A 23431-nucleotide genomic window follows, 5' to 3' on the forward strand; every position below is an offset into this window, starting at 1 on the left:
TTGGTGTTTTTTTTTTTAAAACCTCTGCAAACAGAAGATACCGACTTGAAGCCACTCAACTTTTATTGGTCGAGTGACTTATTAAAAGAAAAATAACAATTATTTGGTGAAACAAAATAAATATCATACATTTAGACAATTGTGGTAAATTCTTCAAGTTCTTTGATCTTCATTGCATTTTAAATGCAGATTCAGGAAAGCAATAGGATATGGAGTTGGCGTAACAGTATAGGGGAGGTGGGAATAGACAAATAAAAAACATCCTCCAAAGCAACACAGTAAAAGATAAATGATAATGATCTCAAAGCTTTTTTTTCCACATTTACATACAAAGGAGTATAGGTAGACATGTTTTATAAATTAAAAAATATATTCCTCCCATTTCACATCTGATTTAACTAGTAGCTTATGGCTCACAACTAATGCTGGGAAGTGTGGAGAAGTGTTGCAGATACTGTGTACATATCTGGACTATTGTATAGACAACTATCAGCACTGTCTGGGTCAGTGTAACGATTCATTCACTCACATTTGGAGAAAAACATTCTAAAAAAGGAATTTTACTGGTTGTTGAAAGAAATATCTTCACAGTGACACATTGAGGCTGTTGATTAATGGAAGAAACAACATAAGATGATTTGGCACACACCTTTGACCTCATTCAACATTTGCCCAAGTCCACACGTCTTTTAAATACTCTTGATTTTCCTCTTTTTAAAACTGTAATCACACAAGTTCGCAGGATTATAATTGTCGGTTTTGTTTCTCACGTTTCCTACAATCACTGACCTTTTATATTGAAAAAGCAATGCAGACACAACTACCAAAAAAATAAAAGAAGCTATTTACGCCTGATTTGATTACTCCTCATGGGCCTCCTGCGGACCCGTCTGGGACAACCAAAGGGCCGCATGTGGCCCTCAGACTGCACAATGCTGAGATCTGGACTGATTTGATTGGTCCAGACAGTTGAACATATTTAGTAATACTGTCTGAAAGACGGACTGTGTTCACAAATTAGAACACGATTCCTCCAGATAACGGGAGTTCAGTGAAATAGAAAAGGTTTTGCACAGAGAGGAAGTATTCTCACGTTTATGAAATAACAAATCAAAATCTCTTGCTTATTTGACGTGAAGATGAGAGATCATGTCATTTTGTCTTACTGGTTGACCCCGTGGGCAAGATGGCCTGAAGTTGACATCTGTTGTTTACACTGTGGGTTGATGGGACTTGCAATGATTACAGGGTGGGGGCATAATACAACCTGAATGGGACATGGGATGGTCAGCAAATCTTGGCCTCGGGGGGCCACCTGACAAGTCACACCAACTGTGGTATTTGCATTTGTTATTATTTCATTCACTGTGAGCATTTTTGGAATTCTTACAAACTTAAACTCTATTGAACATTTAATATCAATTATAGTTATCACTATATCAATGTAGTGATATAGAAGATATATCCAAACTATTTCTAACTTCAAATAAAAATGCCTACCGGTAATTAATTTGTCACAGACAAAAGAAAATGGTCTGATGCAGCAGGTTTGGAGAGAGGGTCTTCTGAGTAAGTTGGATTTTTTTTTTTTAACCTCTTCGTGGAGTCAAATTTCCGAACTGTGTTGGTCCTGAGAGTCACTGAGCTCAGAACTGAGAGAGTCTTTGTGCAGAGAGAGAGAGAGAGAGAGAGAGAGAGAGAGAGAGGCGCAGTGTGGCTTCTGACTGAGCCACAGTCAGGCAGAGGGACCCGAGAGGAGTTTGCTGGAGTTTCATCTCACACATGTACTTGCAGTTCACTTTCAAAGCTGGATTTTTATTCACTTACTCGATAAAATGTTTCAAGGGTAAGAAACATCAGGATATCCTGCATTGAAAATGGCAACATGTAGACTATTATTTTAACAAACGATTCATTCATTCATTCATAAGCACTTGAGCAACCTTAATTTGATCATTTTCTCTTGGTGCAAAAACATTTCTATATCCTCCAGTTGCAACATTGACCCTAATGTATTGCAACATTTTGTGTTGTTTTTTTTTAATGTTTTTATGACTATTTAAAACTTTGACAACTTTAAATTTGTGCCTGATGTGTCTCTTCAGGTGGTCTTTTGCTCCGTACCTCTGCTTGTTGTGCTGGCTGGCTTCTGCCCTGCAGGTTATAGAAGGTAAGATTCATGCTGCTGCTGCTGCACTGTGTCAACATTGTTTCTGTAAACAAACATCCTGCCGATGAATCTTTGAGTGGAGAGTTGAAGGGCAAAGTCATTTGCTCAAAGTGTGAATTTAAGGCTATTTCCTTGTGTTGATGATATAGACCAGCTTTACATGAACAGTTGAAGACGAAGTTACCGAATCTACTCTGCTGATTCTTTTAACGAGAATGTCTTGAACCTGCAGCAATATAAACTACATCCAAGCTAAATATGTGACGTTATGTGCAAAACACAAAGTGTAACAGTCAGTCACTGTAGATGCTGATATTTATTATTTATATTTGTGTTTTAAATGCCTATATTTTCATTGCCCAAGGGTTTGCTCTACTTTACTTGTTTTTACAGAGGAAATTATGATTACCAACATTTTTCACACTAAATGCTACAGACAGGAAAAAAAAATTTACTTATCGTTCAGTTGTTTGATTATTCACATGCACAGAGGGGAGGAAATGTGGTTGCAACTCGAGCAACAAGAGAAAGTTGTGATTAGTATTACCTCTATATCAAGGGGAAGAAAAAGATAAAGAGCCTATTAAGTACACATTTAAATCTACTCCTACTCTGACATCTGTTTAAAGTAGAAAGCAGTTCAGACCACGTGGTTCACAGCAGTCATGGCTTTCTTTATTTGGTTCTGATGAGTTATTTTGTAATCAATGCAACTTTTCTTTCCAGGCTTGGTACGTTTGGAGAAATCAAAATGAATTAAGTAAAAATGCACCTGTTTTGTCAGACGTGATAAAGAGAGATGACGCTTGTGTCCCATTTGAGTTTTTAATTGTCTTTCATAGCGATGAAATATCCCAACTTTTAAGCCCTATGGACTCTCCCACATTGCTCTTTTTGTGCCTCCGGAGCAGCTTTCAATTGCTGGTCTCATATCTTGGAGCGACGACTAAATTATCTGATGACAGCGGAAAAGGTTGTTCTCACACACCCACGTACGGTTCAGCCCTTCCTTCCCATTTACATTCTCACACCTCCGCTGTTGAGGTTTTCATCCAGTGGACCCCCCCCCCCCCACACCACCCATGGTGAGGGTCTTCTTATACAGCTCTGCAGGAAAGAGATTGTTTGTTTGCCAACAGACTCGGCTTCCTCTGCCCTCTTTATGCTGTGTGTGTTTGTTGACGACAACTCAAACTCTGCACCAGGGTGAGAGGTGAACGGTTTGTATGGTAATGGTGCGAGGGGCTTCCTATGCCCTACAGTGGTTGGTTGTGTGATTGACATATATGGGTGAGGATGTGTGTGTGTGTGTGTGTGTGTGTGTGTGTGTGTGTGTGTGTGTGTGTGTGTGTGTGTGTGTGTGTGTGTGTGTGTGTGTGTGTGTGTGTGTGTGTGTGTGTGTGTGTGAGGTGTGTGGATTCAAGCTGAACTTTGAAGTGAGACATTGGGAGAACAGGACCCAACTAAATTATATATTTTTCTCACATTAAGAGCAGTTGTTGTTGGTAATGTGAACTGCCAAAGGCGTGTGATCGTCAGGGAAACCTTGTGACTAAATCATATGTTAAACCCAAAGCAACAACTGCATAGTGATGATGTTGTTATTGGCAGAGCAACGCTTATTTCAGCCCCCAACCATTAAAATGAGGCTGCAACATCTGACGTCATAGAAACTAAAATGTTTTATGAGCAAGCTTTCCTATTGAAAACAAAAATGTAAATCGGTAGAAAATGTCTGTGAAATTGCGTAATTATTCAGATTAGCTCAAATAAATAGAGTGCCCCTCTGTGGAGCTCTGTTGATGTACTGGCAAAACCCCATTACCAGATCCTTCCGTATGGACTTATGGTAAGAAACTTGAACATCTGAGTATCTCGTGTGACTGAGAGTAAATTTCAAATCATCCACCATTCAAGTTTTTCTGCTTTTTTAAGAATTCTCTACAGAATTGAATCAAAAATGTACTTGTTTCCATTTTTGAAGGTTAATTCAAATCCTCATGGGTGTGAATGTATGCATTACTTATGTTCCTATCTACGTTTTATGTATTTATTTATTTTTAGTATGCTGTAAGCTCACAACAAATTTTGGTCTTGTTGTTTTCTACATTTCCACATTACAGCTCGCTCAAAAAAAAAAAAAAAAAAAGAAAGGGGAAAAAAAAAACCTCCACTCTCATTTCTGGCTCAAGGAACCTTCACTTTCCATTTACCGTTGGTTGAATTGCTCTGAATGGATTCCATGTTTAGCCAATATAAATGATTGCGAGGTGAGCCCAGTAGGAGACTATTTCTGACCAGTTTCCTCTGTACAGTAAAACCGAGGGACATTTTTTTTTCACTCTTGACAATTTCGGCCTTGTTAGCGTTGACATCCCCCGTTATGACCATGTGTCATCCACAATTTTTCTGATGTCACGAAAAGCCATGGATCTATTTGCTTATTCACATTCATTTGGCTCGCTCCCACCATGCACCCTGAACTGTTTCCACTCCTTGACCTTATTTGGTCTCTGATGTTTTTGCATTAAAAAAACTTTAAAAAAAAACTCCCTTCAGTGTTTTATGAGTCTGAAACCTGGCAAGTGAGCTGTATGAAAGATCCTGTACCTAAATGTCTTGGATATATTAGAGGAGTGAGCGGCGTCCGGGCTGGAATGTGCTCATTCACACAGAGGGAGTTTGATTTGAACACAGTTGGGCACAATGGAGCAACTGTAAAAGGTGTCATTGCCGTTTGTGTGTAACCGTCAGTCCTGTGTGGGAAATTAATGGGGGGGGGGGGGGGGGGGGGGAATGTCCGACTGGAAACTTTAAAAGAAGAATGGGCGTTTCTCCTGGGGTCTTTGGACTTTCCGTTGAAAATGGTCTAACTTACATATTTTCCATGATTCGATGCTTGCAGAGATGATGTCGTCCTTGTTCGTTGGTTCTCATGGCATTTAGAGGAAATCTGAGAGTGCTGTGGTTGAAAATGAGGGCGGCAGAAAAAGAAAAAAAAGTTGCATGGTTGCAAAGGAACTGAACCAAACGTTGTTTTCTGATGGACCTCGTCATTGTATTGACAGTTTTCAATGGTTGTGACGTATGGACGTTAAAATATGTCTTCTCTTGTTGTTGTTTGAGCGCCCAGTTTCCATGGTTTCCATTTAAAAAGTTGGCTGTGACTCACTGTCATTGTGTGTGTGCTGGAAGTTGTCTCAGCTTTGAGGCATGAACCGTACAAAGAAAGTCTTTTACCTACTGAGGAAACGAGAAGAGGGCCTAAATGTTGTGTTTATTTTCAGGGGACTTTGGGTCTTTTTTTTTTGTTTTTTGTTTTTAAGATATTATTATACACCGTCATTGCCAGACCTTTATGTTTTTGACAAACTAAGTTTAGTTTTATGAACATTCAACAGCTCATTGGAAAACTCAAGATGATGTTCTCTATTTGCCTTGTCTAAACTTCAACCTGCAGGGAAACTCAAGTACTTGTAGGCAGTCCTTGTGTACAAGGCCAAAGTCCAGAATCAGCACTGGACCATCCACAGCGACACTTCGGATCTCCATATATTTTTGTTATGATTTATAGAAAGCTATCAATATTAAAGTTGTGACGATGCAATCATGTTTTTGACTAAAGTGTGATGTTACATCACCTTGGCTATATTTCAAAATGCTGTTGCACTACAATGACAGGCAGATGTGGACTGACCGTCCAAGCTTTGAAGATATTTGTCAAAATCAGGCACCGAAAAGGAGCAAAGAAAAACATGTATGCCATTTCATTTTTTCACAGCAGCCAAAAGATTGAAAATGGTTTTTGAAGTAAATATACTGTTTTAGCAACAAAGTGCTGTGAGTATTGCCCAATGCTGCATTTCTTCCTACACACTGTTGTATATCATACTACATTTTTCAAGTTTACACACCTTTGGGCCCATTTTTACTTGATTTCATGTGGATACGGGCTGCAGTCATTCTGCCAATGTGAGCTGATTTACCTCTGCTCCAGTTTTCTATAGAAGCGCATGTACTGTATGGAGGTCAATACCAATCTACAGTGTCTCAGTGTATATACAATATACACATTAGTAGGGTGATTTAACATAGGCTCCAGATCCAAAATCTAGCTTTATCATGCACCTTAATACATGAACACATGGAGAGTTTTGTAGTGTTTCAGCTCATGCAAATGTATAGCTCTACTCCGTTTACTGTAAGTGAAACACACACTTTCATTTCATTTCATTTCACTTGGAAAGCCCACCATCGTATCCAAGACTTGCTCACAGTCAAAACCAATGTCTAGACTCTGCCCAATGTATTTAAATGTCTGCTGAAAGCCCGTGTGGAAAGATGAAAGTGAGTTTCGAGAGCCACTGAGATGGCATCAGTCGGTAATTACTTGGCAGACGGACAATAATTACCTGACCTGTGTGTTCCTCACACAGGAATGCATGCAGAGCTGGTTTCAGACCACTTTTCATTTTCTCTCTCTTTTTTTTTTTTTGTCCTGTTCAGTGTTTGTTGATCTTATTTTTGATTAATTGATTACAACAATGTGCTATTCATCAGGGAAAGTTTCTACAAGTAGCGGCACAGATATTTCTAATATGCATTAATATGTTTTAATTCTGCAATTACATAAAAGGTCTTACATTTTAAACAAATCAGTTCATTGATATAGATAACACACTTTAAAGCCAGAAAGTAACAAAAAAAGGAATCAAACAAAAAGTAAGCGACTGTAAGATTACGTGACAGTAATAGAATACATTGTTGTAATATGTTTTGGTCAGTTTATATTTTAATGATTATATACAATTTGCTTGCTGAATGCAGGTGTTTCAATTTTCATATTTAGTGAAAGTGATAAAAAAAAATATGGATTTGAATGATTCACATTGTCCATAAAACCCCTCAACAGACATCCTAAACCTTGATTTTCAGTAATAGACATACCTAGATATGTCTCCACTGTCCTTGTGTTAGGGAGAACATTTATGGACAAAACATATCTCATTCACAAGTTAACTGAGTTTGTTGACTATGGTCCACTGTGTGTCTGTGGACTGGTTTGGACTGTAAATGTGAAAACTGAGAATAACTGTCATTCGTAGGCCGAATATTTTGATAACATTTTTTTTAGTTAAAAACACTTATTGTATAACTTGCATAATTGCACACTGATTTGCTTCAAGGATTTGCATGTACGTAGAAATGCTTATGGTTTTGTTTTTTTGTGAGAAATCATCTTGCTACAGATTTAAATCAATGTTTTGAATGCATTAGTTACTCGCAGACACCAGTTTTAGCGTGTGAGACATTTTTCCAGAAGAAAGAATTCTTAATTCATTTGGATTCCACCTGGACATTTGTTCATTCCCTCAAAACACAAACAGAAGAAGAACTGAGTAGAAAACAGCCGACTGTGCAACATTCGCCAAATGCACTTCTGAACAATGAGCATTTTTGTGGTGGATACTCAGTGGGTGGAGGTCAGTAGATGGTACTCTGCCAGAGGGACCATGGCGCAAATATGAGATAATATTTTCCTGTCACATTTTCTTTCTGAAGGTTGTCTGTCCTTCCCAATTGGGTGTCACATCACAGCACGAACCAGAAAGACAACGTTACGGACCATGTGAATATGCAGGTGCAACTCAGAAACTGAAATATTTGAAGACATTTCTGTTACATTCGCAAAAGTTTAACTTCATATATACATTATCTCAAATATGGGACTATTTTAGAAGCAACCATGTTCCAATTTATATGTAGCCGTGAGCCAAAATCACAATTAAGATGTCTGAAAAATGTTTAGTTTATTTGTTAAGAGTGTAGAAAAACATTAACAAAACAACTGACTTTTTAATTATATTGAATTTGTTTAATTTAAATAAAAATAATACTCTCAACACATCTTGTCTCAAAAATGAAAGTTACCCAGAGAGAGAGCCACCTCCTACACCAAGACTGCGATAATCCCACTTTTTCCCTCAATCATACAGAATTTGTTCGTTTACTGTGCCTCCTTTGTGTTTCATTGACATTCGAATTGGAGGAGGAGACGAGCCAAAGCAAGAGGCTCTGTGAGCAACAGCTACAGCTAAGCAAACATCACAACACACACACACACACACGCACACACACACACACACACACGCACACACACACACACACACACACACACACACACACACACACACACACACACACACACACACACACACACACGCGCTTTCTAATTAATGAATAACTTTTCACATATAAATCGCTGTGCATCATATCAAGTTTCCACCCTCTGTGACTTTCTGTGGTTGTTTTCTCTGATTCCAACTGTGAATACAAAGAGGAAGTGCGCGAAAAACAAAAGCATACGTATTTGGCTGCAGATCTACACGCTCGTGCCCTCGGTCTGTCTCCGGATGGCTGTGGTGTATCTGAGGTGAAGTCACTGTTGGAAGATGGAGGAGGGGGGCGAGGGGAGGTGGTGCACGGCATGATGGGGTAATGGTCATGGACACTTGCTGTAATGGAAACTGTCCCCCTGCAGATGTTCACATCTGACCCCCTCACGACTCCAAACAATGCACGCTTTGAACAGCAGTGTACTGAAGGCCTTTCAGTGTGTCATTGCGTAGTCGTGTGTGTCTGTGTGTTGGTGCATGTGTGTGTTTGAAGTCAAAAGTTCATCTGTAGCATTGGAGGAGCTTCTGAAGTCTGTCTACTTCCTTTATACAGCCACATGCATAACATGATCTCAGTGTAAAACTGGTCAAAACTGCATGTTTCATGATTCATAATAAAAAAAAAAAAACAAGTACCGGTATATATATTAGAAGTGTATATATTATAGCTATTTCTCACAGGGCTTTTGTGTGAAAGGATTACAAAATCGTATTCAATACAGCTGTCTTTCAATTCAATTCTATTCAAATGAGGCGACAAAGCGCATGTACTGGGAGTAAAAGTTGCTTTTTCAAGCCAAATGAGCAAAGTACAACAATGCACAATGGTGTTAAATGAGAAGTCTGAAGAGCAGTGCTTGTATTTTGCCATTATTTTCACAAATCCTTAAAAACACAAGCCAACAAAGGGAAAAACATGGTCCAATTGTAAAAGCAATCTCTCACAGTAGGAAACCAAATATTAATGGCTTGGATCTAACGACTTCCAAGTTCATGTTATTAGATGTAACTATATGTTAGGTGACGACTGCATATATTTATAAAGACTTTTTGTATGATTAAAGTAGGTCATTATAAATCATTCAACACTTGCTTGCAACTTATATATATGGCTTTGAGTAATAGCAAAACCTTTTGACAATAGAATGAAATTGTATATATTAGACTTTATTATTGATCATCATTTCAGCAGTAATAAATTATTGTGCAAAATATATTTAAAGACTATTCTATTCTATTCTATTCTATTCTATTCAATACAATACAATGGATAAACAAATAGGGAAAACTGGAGGTAAATTATTGGGCATAGCTGCACCTTGTGTCTGTATCTACTTCCGTCTATATATTTTACAGTCGCAGTAAGACATAGGGAAAACCTAAAAACTACCTTCACTCAGAGGTCAAATGTCAGATAGGATGTAATCTTGAGTCTTCAGGGATGTTTTCTGAAAGAGGCATCTACACATGGTTAGTTTCCAAAACAAGGTCTGCACAGTGACCTGCTCTGTTAGATTTACATCACTTTAACATCGGGAGGAAAACCTTTTAAGATAATGACAGTTAAATAAACTAAATTTGCCCTTGACCACATTCCTGATTTGTCTGATCAGCTGTGTCTCAAACTGGGGATGTGTTATGTTGGCCCCATGGCTTCTGTAACGTGACTGGCTGAACGCCTGTTCCTTCATCTTAAGAGCCCGAAAGTCCATGGAAAGATCAACACACGGTGCCACTTTACTATAGACCCCAGATATGCTTTGAAATAAAGGATAGCTTACAGCTTGTTAAGACTTAAACTAAAAGAAAATACTTTATTATCTACTGTCAATATCACATGTAGAACAATCACAAACAATAATATAGGGACACCGTCCTGAACTCAGTTTTGGTCAATATTACATTATTACGTAATATTACATTAGTGGTTGTTAAACAGTGGTTGCCACTGTGTAACAACCATTAATGTAATATTGACCAATAGGATAATGACCAATTACATAATATCAATAATAATTACATAATAATAATTGAGACTCTCATAAAGTCAATAACATTCCAACTTGCTGATAATGTAATAAAATAATGAAAAATGTATTACAGTCATAACTGAGAGAAAATGCTGCAAAGTTTGTATCTTTAAAGAATGAGTATGACTACTGTGCCATCCTCTATACCTATAAGAAAACCACACGGAACCTGAAAAAGGCTATATTTTGAAAAAATACTGTTTTATTTATTTATTATTGGCTGAAGGTATAACATTTAGATTTTTCATTGCTATTTTAGTCATATAATAAGTAGTTCATTGGCAAAATGCTATTACACTAATCGTGCAAATATCCTGACCACTAATGACAAGTTATGACATCATGGGCTTTACTATATTTTAAGAAGGCCAACATTATTACATTATTGGCAGCAATTATATAATCGGTTGTTACACATTGATAACAACCAGTAATACATCCTTTGCTAAACATTTATCTCGTCAACAGCAATTAAACATCTGAGCAGCCAAAATCAAACTCTTATTGTGTACTTACCCTGCCTTTATAGCGTCTTTGGTATGTGTCTGAGTGGGCAGGTCAAGTGTTTGGGGTAATCCTGCCCACAGGTCAAACTCTCCACCTGATAAGGTTTCTGCCTCCCAGTACGTTCTTTTCTCCTCGTTTGATGTCACTTACTCTCCATTGTCACACACACACACACACACACACACACACACACACACACACACACACACACACACACACACACACACACACACACACACACACACACACACACACACACACACACACACACACTTTTCCATATTGTACCGGAATGTTCACTGCAGTTCTACTGAATGTATTGGCAGAATCAGTTCAATGTCTCAAAAGTCTCATGTGACCTTACAAAGTATATTTCTTTTTTTAATTAAAAAGCAGTTTGTGATCACTCTATGTTTATAAACTTCTTCTTTCAAGACAAAATTACTTAAACAAAGCTGCTATGAAAGTTTATATGAATGACTCACAGTCACCATGCCATTATAAATCCTATAATTTGTTAGTATTTATTTTTCACGCTGAGAAATCCTGCTTCAAAGTAGCTGCCATTACTCTAGTTTACGGCGGGGTGCCTCAAGGCTCAGTCCCTGGCTCAGTGCTATTGTAAATCTCCATTATTCTAATATTTTTTTGTATTTATATTCAATCAACCCAACACAATTAGTCCCAAAATAAACCTATTTTTAAAAACATTAAGCTAATTGTCTCAGAACTGCATGTAGATTTACTATAAGGATAAAAGTCTAAAGTTGTGCAACCAATCTCCGGTAGAGTCCCTTTCCCTTTATTTTTAATTTGAGCTAAACAGAATAATAGGAGGCTGTACCTGCTGATCTTTGCTGCATTTTTGTAGTATTTTTTTTTTTTTTTGCACCATTTGTTTTCTAGGTTTAAAGGAAAGACTGTATGCTGGTATCATTTGATTGAAACTATTAAGAAGATTAATGCTGTTCCTGCTGGTATTTTGGTCGCCATCAGCCTTGTCTGCTCTATTTTGGCTGCTAACGTTGTGTTGTTTGAACTTACTGAGGAGACAGCTAATAGAGACTGATGGATTTAACCCATTCCCAGGCCACGCTGGCCCTTTTTGCCTGCAAGGTCGTCTCCCTTTGTCTTGTCTGAGGTGGGAGCCTCAGGGAGCCTGAGGTTAAAAGAGCTTGAGCATGTATGTGTGCGTGCAAGTGTGTGTCCGTGCACGTCCATCATCTTCTCTGGCATTCCTCACATTCCTTGTCTCCCACCTGTGGATAGGGACACAAAGGAGACCTGATGAGACAAACGCAGGCTGTCCCACGGTCACCAGTGAGCCTAAAGTGTGTACATGGCCAGAACGAGTGTGTGCGTGTGCGTGTGTATGCGTCTGAGTGTGTGAAAAGTTTTGCTGCCCCTTAGTGATGCAGTTGTAAATTACAAGCCAGGCGAGTTACATGCCTGTAGTGGAGTTCTTGTTATAACGGACTCTGACACCAACTAGTACAAACTAACTGACAAACTCATCACTTTTGAGACAAATTGAATTTGATTCCGGTCTTGTGTGTTTTTTTTTAGCTAATACGTGTTTATTTTGAGTATCTTATTCAAAATGTCTATACCCCAGATTTCCATGAGTGCTGAACTGAAGAAAATAAAAATCAGTTCTGTGTAAAAATAGACAGGTTCTAAAATGTCCTTATCCATCAAAGTATCTGATTGGCTTGATGTTTTCAGCCACAAACCCTCAAACAGGCAGTCAGTGTCAATAAACTGTAGCATCAAGAAGAAAGACAGATTCCATTGAGTCTCGATGGTTCATGTCCAAGTGTACTGAGAGGAAATAATGTTATGAAGGCAAAGACTTGTTGTGCAAATACTGATCTAACTACTGCTCACTCACTTTGCTTGTTTCCATTAACAAAGGAACTCTCAAGTTTTTTTGTTTTTTTTTAAGACCGAAATACATTTTTTTACACAATGCTGTAAATCCACATCGGTTAAAATATTTATAGGGTTTGACATTTCGTATTTTTCTTTTCATATGCATTAAGTTTTTCCCCAGTCACATCCACATTTGCACTTTTGTCCTGAAACACTACACTGACTCAACAAACAACTTTATCAGTCAAGTTATGGATGTTCATTCCAAAAGATTGAATAAGTCACAAATCAATGGCCACTCTACGTTTTGGGACCTTTTTTGCAGCCTTTCTTGTTCATTGTATCCAATAAGAGCTTTACAGAAGTGCCGCGATGTTTAGTGACTGAAAGCGTCACAGAAATATGAAATGAAAACACATTGTAGGAGGAGCGGAAGAGAGGGGAGGTGGGAAGGGGAGGTGTATAAGAGAGAGAGAGAGAGAGAGAGAGAACCCTTTGCAACACAGGTTTCATTGACTGCTTGCTTCATATGTTGGAGTGTCTGAAAATGTGCATGTGTGGTATATCATTAATGAAGAACAGGCGCTCTCTGTTGATCTCTGCAACTCGCCAACTCAGGTGTTTACTATGAGTCGGTTAAGAAGACGAGTCAGTAACGACTTTCTGCATCACAGTATAATACACGTGCACAAACAAATGTAACATATCACATGCAAAGCTTTTTAAAAGCACAGTGGATGCTCTAAAATGGATTTTGTGAGTTGTTTTTTTCCCCAAAAAGAAAATGCAGTTCTCAGCAAATATTTTGTTTTACAGACGAAAACAATGCTAAAAACATGTTCCCTCGAACTGGTAGTTGACAACTGTCCACACAAACACATGGAACAGAAACAGGACAAAAAATATTCAATTCTACATGTAAATTTGCTTGTTTTTTTTTTAAATTGGCCCAAGTTTAACCCTTAGTAGGACACTCACTAAATACTTTTTTTGTCAAACTGTCTTTTTTTTCTTTTTAAGAAAATGTATCAACGCAAAACAAAACAAGACTGCACCACAAAAAAGCCCAAACACCAATTACACACTAAAAAACAACAAGTGTCTTTTTAAAGCCTAAAAATGACTCAATAACATCATTATCTGCCAATAATTTATAATGAATAATGTTAAAAAAAAAATATAAAGCTGTTAATCGAAGTGTATTCCTTGCATTTTCCCACAAAAGTGCTTTTACTTGTATTTGAGTATATTTTAGTGAAGCTATAGTTTCACTATCGTATAACTTTATATGTATTTCCAGTAAATTTTCTTATTCTGCATTTTTTTTTTGGGGGGGGGGGGGTGGGTGGTCACAAATATGCACCTTTAAAAATATTACTATGTTGAAATTGGATTTATTTTTCATTCAACACTGAGTACTCTACCTGTTTAGGCTTCAAGATAAGATGATTCATGTTTAATTCCATAGTGCTGTTTCAGAATGTACATCTTTGTACTTGAGCTAAAGGTGACATTTAATAATTACCATCATTTGAAGTTCGTCATTCTATTAGAGTTCTGGTTTGGTCCACATGAGATGTGTGAATTCTCCAACCCATGAGTAGAGTATGTCATCTCTCATCTCACACGGTTCACATTTTTCACCATATTTGACCAGCAGGTGGCGGCAGAGGTTCTGAGTCAATGGGTTTGTTTTCATTTCATCTGTATTTATTAAACTCGAATGCATTTTGAGTTTTGATGTCTTACGTCGTCTTTTTGTATTACATCTATACCATATCGATGTATTACACAGATTTGTGATGACCTGATTAAATTTGGTCCTGTTTGTATTTTTCAATCACCCAATAGACCCAATAAGTGATTTTAAAATGATTACAAAGGGGAATTTGATCATACAGGGTGTGATTTTTGCAACCTAATTGGGTTTCCTTTGATTAATTTAAGGCGTCCCAGTGGGATTGTTAGTGACAGTAAACCAATTAGGGTTTATTGTCAGTGTGGTTTCTAGGTAGGACAGGAAGTGAGACAGAGGTGAAGGGTGAAGGGGTTACTCTTCCCTGGAATCCAGAGGCCCTAAATGGAGGTCAGTATGGAGGCTATAAAAATGAAAATAAGATCTAAAAATACTCAAACGAATGTTAAAGTCCATAGAAGTGGCTCCTTTCCTTTTACTACTTGTTGATACCAATTAATCCAATGTAAATTGTGCTTTTCATGTTCTCATCCATTAGTACAATTTCTTTAATATTATTATTAAAACTATTTAAAGAAAACAGTCTAATCACATAAATGTTTCCCGATGAATTGACTGTAAAGTACTGTGTTGCTGCTTTGTGTGGACAAGATGTTTTTCTTTGAGTAACAAACAAAACTCCAGTTATAAATAATAAACAAGTTCTTGTACTGAAACTTTTAAATGATATTCTTAAAAGTTTATTTGGTATACAGTTTATTTTCATCATAATTTTCATAATTAATAAGCTGTTTTTATTCTTTTCTGCAGAAACATTTTATATTCATTAATTGTATAACACCAAATAAAAACCTATACGGTCGAACATACATTAGTTATAATGTCAGATATTTCCATCAATGAGTCAAATCTAAATAAGAGTGAACCTTAAACCTTAGATGTAGGCCATAATCTTGAACATTCACGCCGCTGCATGTCTGATGGTGGAGTAAATGTAAACCTGAGCAAACACATTCACCACAGCTACAACGACAGTATGTTGAGACAAATCATTGTCATTTATGACCTTTGTCATTACAGCAACTCAGCTTAATAAGGCTGGAGACGGAAGAGCAGTTGGTGGATTCGGGTTAACAGGTTACAATTATACCCTGCATACCAGGGATGCTGCGTACGTCTGCTTCTGTGTTGGTAGTACGTCGCAGGTGTCATTGTGGTGAAGCATCAGTGTGTGGCCCCTGTGACTCTCTACTCGAACCCCTCTCACTCATCCTCTTCCCATCATACCCTTTACCCCCTCATCCCTGACTAATCAAGCTGCTCCCCCAAGAGGGGTTACCTCCTTCACCCCCTTCTTTGAGTCTTAAACCCATCATCTGCTCCAATAGATACTGCCCTCTGCCTTTTCTCCCACAACAATTAAGACATTACTATGTTATGGGTAGCGGGGGTTCTCTCAGGGTTTAATCGAAAGTAAAGAGTCATCGAGAAACTGCAACATAAAAAAAAACAAACAGCTAAGACATTAAACATGCACAAGTATTTCTTTCAGCTGAATAAAGTTGTGTTTTTCTTGGTTGATTTGCAGTATTCACATTCTGAACAACACAACCAACAAATCCTAATAATCCTCAGTTGAGCTGAGAAAACCAGCACAACAAAACAATGTGGCTTTTATCTGAGAAATGTGGGCCATGCCTGAACCTTTTTTTTTTCTTTTTTTTTGGCGGTTAGCAGCCAATCAGATTTCCAACCATTCAAGTGACGCACTAATTTGCAGTGTGAACAGCTTTGATTGTGTGAGATCATCTGCATTATAACCCAAGTCAGTCACTTCTGACTGACAGTGATTGGCTGTATTGTTTATTTAGTGAAACTGTTTGAATTGTGTCTTCTATTCAGTTTTTCTTTATTTGAATCACTTTCATTATATTTATATATATATTTTTTTTTTTTACCTTTACATATGAGTAGAGCCCCCAACTTCTCATACAACAGTTTGCCAGCAAGACCTTTGTAAAACAAGCCAGTGCAGATGAATGATGTCAAGTGCCTGACTTCACATGTCATTTTGCATTATTCTGATCTGATTGGCTCAAAGTTTCTCTTATCAGACCGTAGTGAGTGATTTTGGTTGACAGTGATGGAAGGGTATTTCTCTTTCATCATCTTATGTCGTTTATGTTCTCACTTTAGTTCACATTTAGACAATCCTTTTAAAATTCTGATTTGCCCATCATCTGAAAAAAATAACATCTGGCTTACATTTTTGCGTAGCATTCGATTTTTTTTCTCCTCCTTCTCTTCATATTAAGTATTAATGGAAGATGGAACCCTGAATCACATTCAAATAATACAATAATCAATGGCCATAGTGGTTAACTGTTTGTAGTTTCAGATGTTGTATATGGCTTCTTACCGAGCAAAAAGTAAGAGTGTCAGCCTAAACAAACACCTTCTCCAGTGCCCCATCTTTCAATGGCACTCCAAGCCCTCGCCCTGCACCTCACCAAACGTTTATAGACTCACAGTACAACAGAACAGGCGTCCCTTTGTGATCAGCGCCATGGGGCCCCAGTTCCGGCTCCATCATCAGCGAGCTGCGGCGAAGAGAAAGTGCGTAATTCATAAATGTCTCCATGCAACTTTTCTCAATCAAAACATTCTAGATCGTAATCAGGTGACGAACAAATGTTGTCTGTTACACATCGACATCATCTTTGTTGTAAGTGTCCGCCTTCAGATGTGTTTTTGAAGCTTTTTTTTTTTTTTTTTTTTTAAGATTTAGGACATGTCGTTTTCAGGAGATGTTCATTTACAGATACAAAAGTGACAGCACTTTGTGAAACTAAACAACAACATCCCCTTAGTGGATCAAATCCAACCTTTCCTTCTTCAAGCTGATTCTTGCAGTAGTTACGTTGGCAAGTCAACAGTCAGACACTGACAATATTGCTCATAGAGAGCAAAGAGCACTTCTCAATAAAACCTATTTTGATATTAATGCAAAGTTGTGCAAAGGTATAAATCTGATGGAAAAAAGGACTGAAAGAGGGTATTATAAAATAAGTTTTGAGAGATTAATTTCAGTGGCGCGTGCCGTTAATAATATTATTGTTATTGAATGCAAAAACATTAAGCAGCAATCAATGACTATTTCATTCTAATTCTTATTTCATTTATTAATCTATTTGAATCGGACAGTGCATATTAATGAACAGACAAGCAGTGCTCTAAATATGCTAGAGCTAACATAACGCAATGTAACGTAACAATGAACAATCCTCCTGCTACCATGCCTCTACAATATTTTCTGAGCTCATTCATTGTAGTTTTATATATGCCTTGAAAACACAAGCAGGGACTTCATAATGAGGGGACTCGCCTCAACCCCAACATGGCTTAGGTTCTCTATGTAATTTAGACAAATACAAAGTTAAAATAATCAATTCAAACGTTTTCAAACCAAATAAAACTTTTCAGAGCGTATCGCTCTTCAACGATATTTATGCCTCCGATCAGCTTCTCCCCTCTGAACGCTGCTGGTGGTTTAGTCCAGCCCTTCACCCGTGGGCAGGCAATAATAACTTTGAACGATGGGGACGATACGAGATAAACCTCTGTGTTTTTATAATAAAAACAATGAGTTATTCTAAAGGAACATGCTTACATCAAGTAAAAAGCATGCATAAAAGTTCTCGCTGAGCCTCTTTCCAAAGTCATTCAGAGATTGTCTATATTCAAATATTAAACAGATGAATGAAGCAGTGTTACTTTTGTAGCTGTTACTTCATCACCACCACCTTCTGATATTACCCACCCTTTATGCACCAGTGCATTGTTAAAGATATTCACATTTCTGTAACTGGGTAGTGTTTGGCTTGGATGGTTGTTTGTGGGGTTTGCATATTCTCCCTGTGCATGGCTGGGGTTTTTTCTGTGTTCGCCAGTTTTCTTCCACAATCCAAAAAAAACATGCATTTGTCACTAGATTGCATATAAGATTATTCATAGCGTGAGTGTTTGCTTGTGATCTGATGTAGACCTGAGTAAAAAAGGAACTCATGGTGGACGCATCAGACAGTTATACACTGCAGTATGAAGTTTCTAATAAGTCTTTTTCAGTGTTGGTCAATATCGTCACTAAGCTCCGGTCCAAATATTGGTGCAAGGCTAAACCCAGTTGAATAGATGCAGAGATGCGATCCAAAGGATTCACACAGAGAGAAATAGGAGGAGAGACTGGGGAAAAGTGGAGAAGGAGGGGGAAGAAGCAGCAGTTTAACTAGCTCTTTAATCTTCCTGTCTGAGGGAAAAGGGGGAAAGAAAATGAAGTCAGCTGCATTGTGGAGGGCTCCCTCCAGAGGAGGGGGAGTCAATAATTACACTGGGAGAGAGGAGGGTGGAAACGTCAGGGAGCAACAAACAGAGCAAGAGGCAGAGATTGCTGCTGAAAAGGAGGCCATAACCAAGTGGGAAGAAGAGAAGAATCAAGGGAAGAAGGGAGAGGGATGCAGGAAGAGGTCAACAGGTTGTTCTTGTAGAATGTTTGCTTCCACTGGATCTCCTGGATTATAATTTTTTTTTATATGTTTATGGACTCTACATGTGCCACTAACTTTTCTCAGGGGGAAACCGAGCACCTGTCTTGTGTGTTGCACATGTGTAGTACTTTGCCGCTGCAGTTGAAGGGAGTCAGACGGAGGATGGGAGCCGTTCGCCTCTCTCTTACACTCTTCCTCCTCTTCTCCACTCCTGTGCGAGCCCAGTGGTGGAGCCTTCTCTGGACAAACCCGAGAACCACCACGACCTCTCCTCCCTCTGTTACCTCTCCATCCGTCACCTTCCCGGGCTCCTCTGACACTCCGGAGTCAGCAACAGCGTGGGTGGGGACAGAGGACAGGGAGAAGGCTGAGGAGGACAGTGTGCCAGCCAGCCCGGGGGGGTCGGTCTCTGTGTTACCTGCTGAGCAGAGGGGAGGTGGAAGCAGCAAAACCAGGTCCCAGTACAAACCCCTTAGACACTGGAAAGGTGGTGAGTGTGAAAGCTTTGATTGGAGAGAAGAGACCATATCTATTTGTTGTACAAAGAGAAATTGACTGAGGCGCAAACCCTAAACGGGACTGTGATGTGATTTTAAAAAACCTAGGCAAACGAAGACATCCAATACAATCATACATGTTTAGAATGATTTGTCTGACACAAATGTTCCATACAAATCTTGATCACCTGAACCGATTCGGAACTGACTCAAAGGATTTTGATTGAAAAATGCACAGGAAAGAAAAAGTTCAACTGCTCCTGAAGTCAACACTAATCATCATTTACTGCACATTTGTCAAATCTCATGGTTAATTTATAAGTTGTTCTTCAGCGCAGGTGCAGTGTTCATTGTTTCTGCCTCATAGTGAGAAGGTTGTGGGTTTACCTTTCTGTGTGGAGTTTGCATGTTCTTCCCATGCATGAATGTGTTGTGTTGGGTTGGGTTTTTTTTCCTGGCTATATCAATGATCACATATATTTACAGCATAAAAGCAGTATAGAAGGTTGACAAATTGATATTCAGTGCTGAACAGATCTAGTATGCTTTTTTGAAGCTGATGCACGGTAACTGTGCCGAGAGGTTCACCGACTGCCAGTGCAGTAAAATCAAAACAAAAGAAGATGTTACGAGCTGAGTAAAAAATATGGAATACTGGTTTTTATGTTGATTTGTTGACAAGCATCTCCATTCACATGCACGCATAATATTTATCTAAAATATTGACTCGTGCCGCTTCAATTCATTTTGACCCTCATTTGACTTTGATTAACTTGGTGGAAAACAATGTTTCTATCGTACAAGTGCAAAAATGTATAGGGGTTTGTCTAATAAACAAAATGTTTGAATGTTTGGCATGCAAGGGTTGAGGTGTAGAGGTCGTGCGTGGCAAGAGTGGGGGAGCCGTTAATATAGGTTTTATAAGTCACAAGCTGACCAAGCATTCATGTGGCCAACATGATGAGGATTACATTCAGGAGGGGGGAATGAGGAAGGGGAAATCTGATGCATGTACGTAGTTGACTGCAAACTCCCTGGGTGAGAAAGATAATCCAGAATGTCACCAACAAGCGATATAGTTATTGTTGTATTAATTGTCTTCATTGATTCATATGACTTATAACTCAGACTGGAGAGACTCAACCGTCACACTCGTCATTGGTTTAGGAATGAGTGAATGAAGAAAATGTCAGTGATTAATGGTTTGGATTACTTCAATGAGCAAAGTAAATATATATATATATCCCCCCCCCCCCCCCCCCTCCTTTTTTTTTTTTTCCAGAAATCCCTGGCGGTGTCAGTATGAATATATTGTTGAATGTGTTATTTAATCCCTGTCACATGATGCTATTAGAACAGGATTTGTCCACAAGAACCCTTTGAAGGTGTTGCTACACATTTCTCTGTGATTGTGTTTCGAAGTGATGGCGAACAGTGACTGACCTCAAATGATCTTGCAAATTCAGATACACCCAAAAATATCACGTTTTACCCATAACATTAAACACTCCCTGAGAACGTTTCACAGCAGTAAAGCCGAGGACGTGGCCGTGCTGCATTTTGAAATGGCTACAATCCATGTTTTGACTGGTAATCACCACAAGGTCTGTGCTGCCAAGTCGGTCTCTGACCAGATTCCTGCAGCAAGACCGGCCATTAGAAGGGGAGTGAAGTTTGACCTCTGAAGCGGCCACTGGTCAGCATGCTGGTTGTAAATTTAGTTCAGAGCTAGTCTGTTACTTTCAGTCATTACAGCGAAGTAATGAGTGCACATCTGGACTGGAGGGGTGCGTGTGTGTGTGTGTGTGTGTGTGTGTGTGTGTGTGTGTGTGTGTGTGTGTGTGTGCGTGCGTGCGTGCGTGCGTGCGTGCGTGCGTGCGTGCGTGCGTGCGTGCGTGCGGACCTCTGGACATTTACACGTTTATTGTTGCAAATGCAGGTGGGAAGGTTGGCCAACAAAACCAACACACACACACACACACACACACACACACACACACACACACACACACACACACACACACACACACACACACACACACACACACACACACACACACACACACACACACACACACACACACACACACAGAGAAGCCCTCTAATCAGGTATGTTTCCAGTTGGTTGGGTTGATGGATTAGAGACCCCGACATGCTAGCCTGTCTGGTCTGGTCTGAGCGTTTGTGTGTGTTCACGTGGGTTGAGATGTCCGTTTCGATATGCGCTTAGGTTGTATGCAAATCTTTCGGTGTGTGCAGGCGTGCATCGGAGATATAGGTAGCCGGGGTGAGAGTCACTACAGGAGACAGACTCCATAGTGGGGAGAATCAAGGGAATGTGAAGCCATCTCTTCACAGACACACTAAATACTCTAATTGCCAGCCACTGTGCATGCACTTTCTGTTTCGGGGGATTATGTCCATATGAGGCAGAGCAGTGAGGCATGGGCAGCGTCAGGATCAAATCAAGTCAAATTAAAGTCATGTCAGGAGGATTTTTAAGTGGCTTACCTCCTCAGACTAATGTGGTGAGTGACAGAGTCACAGGTAGGTAGCCAACAAATGAAGACAATCAACCTCATACTAAGGATATACTGAAAAAAAGATATATTTGTATTGACACATATTTGTAAAGTGAACATAATTGAACTAAATAAATGCATGTGGAAGTGCAAGTATTTTTGGTCTCTGGTTAAACTTGATACAAATTTATATTGTTATAGCATGTGGAGTCTTTGCCTTTATTTGTTGTGGGCACATGGATTTTTAGTATTTGGTAATTCGTTTGAAATGTATGACACCATCTTGTCGACGAGACTGTTGTGCTTAATTTCATGTGTAACATCACTATATCTTCACATGACTAGCGTTATGTTGTTCATGACACAGCTTTCTGCCCTATACATGTAATCCCGTGGCTCCGGTTTTTTAAAATAATTTACAGGCATATAGTTCTTTTCATTAAATTAGTAGCTTCAATACACATGCATCCTGATTGGAGAAGTGTCCGGTCACAATTTAACCTTTATAAAATGAGGTCATCCAGATTATACACCTAAAAAGAATGTCATACATCCTCATAATAAATGCTATCATTCCGATTGTGATGAGTCGATATTGATCTTTTCCATGCCTCTCTCCCTCTGTTGGTCTCTCTCTATCCTTCACCGTCTCTTTCAGAGCGCGGCTCAGGGAGTCATCTGGACCTGACAGAGTTAATAGGTGTCCCCCTCCCTCCTTCGGTCTCCTTCACTCCTGGCTATGAAGGCTTTCCAGCCTACAACTTTGGGCCTGAAGCCAACGTCGGCCGACTCGCCAAGACATTCGTTCCGGGGCCTTTCTACCGGGACTTTGCCATCATCGTCACGGTAACACTGAAGAGATGAACCCTTTTAGCATTTTACACAACGGGCTGGCATTGATGATCGTGATCTACCACTATGAGTTTAATTCATTCCGCTTTTACTTTTTTACTCTTCTCCTTAAGTGATGAGTACAGTTTCTCTACTTTCACCACCTTTGGAAGCCACACTCTTCTTGTATTTCCTTCCATTACTCCAGGTGCGTCCCACCAGTCCGAGGGGAGGCACACTCTTTGCCATCGCTGACGCCCATCAGAAGGTGGTGGAGCTGGGTTTGGCCCTCACTCCAGTCCGTGGCGGTCTCCAGAGCATTTTGCTGTATTACACTGACAGAGAACAGGCTTCCCACAGCCACAAAGCCGCCACCTTCACTGTCCCAGATATGACGGACCAATGGACACGGTTCACAGTAAGTGTCAATTATTTTACGCTGTTAATTCTGTAGTGTTGAAAGAAACGTGTTTTTTTTCTCTATTAATGTACACTTTTTTTTTTTATTCTCATATAATTTTATCTGCCTGATCTTTAAGCACTGGGATTTAAAACAGAAACACAGTGCATTTCTGATGGGTGCTTT

General features: G+C 39.1%; 1 protein-coding gene across 1 annotated transcript in view; it reads left to right on the forward strand.

Moving 5' to 3' along the window:
* The first annotated feature begins 1739 nt into the window (after window positions 1-1739).
* The window catches only part of col15a1b (collagen, type XV, alpha 1b), a 42823-nt gene continuing 21131 nt past the window's right edge, over window positions 1740-23431 (forward strand). Inside the window, exons 1-4 of the mRNA XM_080503183.1 lie at window positions 1740-1846; window positions 2106-2170; window positions 22673-22860; window positions 23054-23263. Of these exons, the coding sequence (XP_080359309.1) occupies window positions 1836-1846; window positions 2106-2170; window positions 22673-22860; window positions 23054-23263 (474 nt within the window). The 5' untranslated portion in view covers window positions 1740-1835. The remainder of the gene's footprint in view (window positions 1847-2105; window positions 2171-22672; window positions 22861-23053; window positions 23264-23431) is intronic.

Source organism: Blennius ocellaris (genome assembly GCF_963422515.1).
Source record: "Blennius ocellaris genome assembly, chromosome: 10".
Lineage (NCBI taxonomy): Eukaryota > Metazoa > Chordata > Actinopteri > Blenniiformes > Blenniidae > Blennius > Blennius ocellaris.